This window comes from Anopheles stephensi, unplaced genomic scaffold (genome assembly GCF_013141755.1).
Source record: "Anopheles stephensi strain Indian unplaced genomic scaffold, UCI_ANSTEP_V1.0 ucontig69, whole genome shotgun sequence".
In the NCBI taxonomy this organism is placed as follows: Eukaryota; Metazoa; Arthropoda; class Insecta; order Diptera; family Culicidae; genus Anopheles; species Anopheles stephensi.
Window position 1 is genome coordinate 85,829 of NW_023405437.1, and position 5,143 is coordinate 90,971.

The 5,143-nt window shown below is 40.6% G+C and overlaps 1 protein-coding gene across 6 annotated transcripts in view; it reads right to left on the reverse strand.

The window, feature by feature from the left end:
- Window positions 1–4,336, reverse strand: part of LOC118517209 (D-beta-hydroxybutyrate dehydrogenase, mitochondrial-like) — a 47,125-nt gene extending 42,789 nt beyond the window's left edge. Inside the window, exons 1-3 of one of the 6 annotated variants that reach the window (XM_036063175.1) lie at window positions 4,128–4,336; window positions 3,025–3,085; window positions 2,484–2,711 (exon numbers count right to left, since the gene is read on the reverse strand). In XM_036063175.1, coding sequence (XP_035919068.1) covers window positions 2,484–2,711; window positions 3,025–3,048 — 252 coding nt within the window. In that variant the 5' untranslated portion in view covers window positions 3,049–3,085; window positions 4,128–4,336. Of the gene's footprint in view, window positions 1–2,483; window positions 2,712–3,024; window positions 3,104–3,273; window positions 3,787–4,075 lie in introns of those variants that run through there. The other 5 variants (XM_036063172.1, XM_036063173.1, XM_036063171.1 and 2 more) reach the window with 5 other exon arrangements.
- Window positions 4,337–5,143: the final 807 nt, after the last annotated feature.

Sequence of the window (5,143 nt, forward strand, 5' to 3'; positions counted from 1 at the left end):
TGAAGCAGTGTGTCTGTGAATGTGTTGTCTTTTGTAAGAAGTAGCAAACATCGTCCGAAAAATCTTTTGGTCTAACGACCTCTTAAATATTGCCTGCCATGTTTGGCTTACTAGACTTATTGTTACCTCATAATTGCATGGTCAGTCCTCACTGTGGAGGAACGGTCCAAATGAGATTAGAAGCCCGGTACTGACGTCTGAAGACCATTTCTCGTGGTCGCCCCTCCGTCCGATAAACTTCATGTTATTCAAATAGTTAAAAATTACTCATCATTCGCTAGCCTATTCGAAACATACCATCAATTTGAAAGAATGTCAACAACTCTTCTTCTTCTGGGATGTTTGAATTTTTTATTGAATCTTATCTTATCTTAAGCTTATGAACTGGGCTGCACGGTCTGCAGATTAAACTGTTAAGTTATCGTCAGAAAATCTCGTTCAAAACCAGAGTCAATAGGAAATGCCCTTACATTCGAAGGAAGAACTCATACGGAATGTCTTCTTATGAATTTAGTGAGGTGTAAAGATAGTGATAATAATTCCTTAGCATAACTTGGATATCCTACAGACACAGATTATTGTGTAGAATCAGTGGCAAAGCATCTGCTGCATCTAGAGGATTTATAGTTTTATTTAAAACAGAGAAAAAGTTATTAACATTAAATTTTAAGAAGAAAATCAGAGGAGCTATAGTTTTATTTAATACAGAGAAAAAGTTAATAATATTAAATTTTAAGAAGAAAATCAGGGCTGTACTGCGCGGATGCAGTCTCTTCGGGTAATGTTTATCGGCTGAACTGGTTCTAGATACAGCGGCCCATATCGCAAAAGTAAAATTCAGCCTAAAAGTATGCAATACGACAGGCACATGTAATCAATGCAGGGCTTTTCTTCTTCTCAAACAAACTCACCAGATGAGAATATGTTTTTTCTAAAGCGAGTTCTTGTTTCTGGTCTCAATGATACATCCATAATATAGATATGCTTTTTACTTTAGATAAGTTTTTAATTTGCTCTACATTTGTTTTTGTAATGGAATTGTTACAATAAGCTAAAACACCTGTTTTTTTATAAAGTTTGGGAATAATTTAAATATTGGGGTTTTTTATCAAATAAATACTGTGATTTTATATTGCTAAAATATACATTTTTTTAGTATAAGTAGAATTATAAATATATAGGTAGACGAAAGATTGTGAAGAGCCTAACAATGACTGATATATAGTTAAGCATGAGGCTGTCCGTAGTGCGAAGTGGCAACGGTGCTGGTAGGGTATCGAACCCCGTTCGGACCGCGTTACCTTAAGTAAGACTAAATATTAAGTTATGGGAAGAATAAATTCGATGGAAGCAAGCAAGGGTAGGCTAAGGACTCTCGGAAAAGAATTATGCTTAAGAATGATTCTTCTAATTTTGACGTTACAATGTTGAGAGGCCATCCATTTTTGAGTCTCTTTACTCAATGGTACAGAAACCGATCAAAATAGCAAAATAGACAACAAACGAGCAATACCATTAATCTTTCCCAATGCATAAACTAAATAAATTAATAGCTTATGCACCTGTGCCCATCTGTGATGCAATGGGCCAACAATGCACGGTTTTGTTCATTTTCTCCACAAACTGTTCTAAACAAACTGCTTATGCTGCGAACACTGAACAACATTTTGACGTCAATAGTAAAAAGCATAACTGAAACAGAAACAAACTGAAGGTCTTTCGCAAGGATCTTGCCGAAGCAAGCTTGTAAGTGAGTGTTGAGACAAGAAACAACAACGGCACTACAATGCCCTCAAGATCCAGCCAGCACAGCCACTGAATCCTTGATGAATCCTTTTGTTGCACGACCGAACAGTGGCTAAAGTTTAAGAAAACATACATTCTTGTAGTGTAAACTTCCATTCCACGTACAAGTGCATTGTTTTAATACCACAAAGCAGTAAGCAAGGCACAGCGTTGCCTTGGCCCAGCCCCGGGAGTAATGGAGACGACGATGCTTGAGCGATGCGAATGTTGCACAGATCTGGGTTAACTTTCTTTGGAAAAAACTGCCCACTTTGATGTAACCAAGCTGGTGCAGGGAACTGTAGGTGTGGATTTGTGTGTTTTTTACTTCTTTCCTTTTTTAGTTTGTCAACTTGCAACCGCACGAGGACAAACGCCGTCTGGGGATGTGCTTTCGCGAAGGAAGCTGCATCGGGACAAGAGTTTGAAAGTTTGAGATTTATGCATGGCTTCGCACCGTGTCTACCCATGGTACGCCCTCGAGGCCGCTGATTTCAGCAACTACCTTCGCTTCTTTTTTGCCAGCTTTGGTTCGCCAGTAGCTACTTCTTGCGTTGCATTATTTGCTGCCCATTCTCCCCATTCACACCCGCGGGGGACATTGAATGCAACGGTGGTAAACTCCCAACGCATGCTTCAATAAGCAGCAGCAGCAGCCGGAGCAAATTGTATTTCTTGGTATAGGTCGTTGGACTTACCGTGAGGCTGTGGTAGAAGAACACACCGCTGACGGTCAGGATGGTGAACAGGATGAACAGGACCAGCGCTGACACTTGGGAAATTCGCAGCAGATTCAGTGCACCGGAAATGAGAATTGCCGCAGCGTGGCAGCAAATAATCGGTACCACCAGCCGATCGATCACATCCCACGGCACCAGCTTCGTTTTCTCGCTGCCGCTTTTTTTCCATCCGCAGATGGACAAACGCTGCACACGGTTGGTAAAGGGGGGATGAAAATGAAACGTCAATAGTGCATACAAAAGGGAATATTAAGCTCTGCGGTGGTTCATGAAATTGTAGCATAAAACTATGTGAGTCGATTAAAGTGGGGCGAAAAATTAAATAAATGTTTGTTAAGTAATCGCTTCGTAGATCGAGCTCCAAACAACCTTCTTCTAATTTGTTGTTTAAAAAGTATAGTAAGTCATCAAACATTTGTCGAACACAAAGCATTGAATTACGATTAAGTAACAATTTTTACTACTTGTTCTTTCATACTTCACTTCCAATGAATCTTACCTTGTTTGTTAAGTTGGGTTGCATGATTGCACGACTGCTACGCCTTCTAGTCTCACGATTGCTGCAATATCAAAGAAGCCTGAAATTTTGCTATTTATTCACGATTTCCTTCAACACGTATTCTTGAGCTTAGTTCATGCGTCTCTATACGTTGTATGCAACATTTTACATGTCCTTAGTTCTTACACTTATTCCTAATATCTAGTTCCAAGTACTATCTCACTACCGCTGAACCTATCAGAAACACACCTTTTTCTCGTTCCGACACAAACCTACGCACAGAAACACCATCACCACCCTTGTGACACTCAATTAAAACTTTTTTGTCCGAAGAAAAAAGGTTTGTTCTTTCACCCCGCTTTGAGCGCTCAAAATGAAAGCGGTTCACCATTCACAACCGTCCACGGCACTCACACGCACGCACACAAAGTTTCGGCGGAAGTGCGACTGTTTCGGCACTTTGCCACGGAAACTGGAAACAGCGCGACCACAAGCGAGGATGCTGGGAGGCATGCTATCGATACAGTTCACGAGTTATGGCCTGTCAGCGGTTGAAGCGGTGGCTGATGGAAATAGAAACTGACGAACGAGGAGGAAAGAAAGGTGTCTTGGGAGCAAGATGGGAGCAGAGGTGGAAAAATGGGAAGCGACAAAAAAAACAAGTGTGCAAATTGAAAATTGCTTCGCTATTTTGTTTCCGTGTGAACGTTGTTGCGTTTGTTTTGCATGCCTGCCTCTTTTGTATGCATTTGATAGAATAATTTGAAGGAAATTTTGTTCAATATTTATATGATAATTTATTTGCTATAGAATAAGAATAAACAATGAAGCAGTTTTTTATGGTGAAATTATAATATCTAATCAAATATTTGAGAGACAAAATATTAATAAAATTCCCATTAGATTTTCACTAAATAATTGACCAACACCACAAATATGACACAGATGCACATTGGTGCATCTAATGGCGCACACACGCACAGTTTTGCATCGTTTGGTAACAGTTGCATAACAATCCTAGTATATGATCACTCCCTGCACTTATCATCACCTTTTTACAGTAATTTCTACACTCTCAAAGTTTCTTCACAAGATCAACTAACGTTCGAAAAACTCGACCTAACACAATTTTACACTCAACGGGGTTTGTATTAAAAAAACACTTTAACACAGCTTTGCCTGCGCACTGAACACGCACTGCCAAGTCGGACGGATGCCGTACCGGACTGTCGGCCGATCGGAAAACTTTCTCGCATTTTTCGCACCGTGCCGTACAAAAATACTGTGCCGGCGAGCATTATGATGCGTAACCCGGACGGATCAAGCGGTAGGGCAGTAGGTGATCTTTTCCATCGCTATGACGTCTGTCCGTAGCGTACGGGACGTTGCATTTTCCCTGCTGCTGCTTTGCTGTGCCTTTTTCTACGGTCGAAGTGCGCTTGCGTGCCCAAACTGTGCGCATCCGACTGACGATAGAGCGTCAAAGAAATAGGCGGCTTCGTTAGGGGCACCCATAGGGCAGTGTAAATGCACGTCGTTTTCCAAAAGAATTCTCAAAACAGCTGACGCCGCTTAGGGGCTGGCCAAATTTAGCGTCAAGTGTGCGTAAATTGTTTTTCGTGGGCCTGACAGACAAGCAGTTAATGTGTGTGTGTGTGTGTGTGCTTGTGCGGCTAAAAGCAAGCGGCAATATGTTTTTTGACGAGAGATTGAGAAAGAATGTACAAAACGTATTAAAAAGGAGGAAAAATAAATTATAGATTCTGCATCTGTTTGCTAGCAGAAGCTAAAAGGAGAAATACATTAATGAGGAAAACATATTAAACCGACGAACCGGATCTAATTTTTGCTAGTGGGAATGGAAGTTTTTGTATAATATGTTATTAAGATTAATCAAACTACCTCAAAATGCAAAACTCTACAATTTCTCCACCTTTCAAAATCCCAAAATAAACTTACCCCATCGAAAGGGTCGGGAAAGTAAAAACCGCTGTCCTCCAGCATCGCGAATTTCACTCGCCAAAGCAATAAACATTAATAAGCATCGTCCGGAAAATTGAGGTCAATGTTGATGCAAGCGGAGAAATGGTGGGACTACATTTCAACAAAACTATGGCAA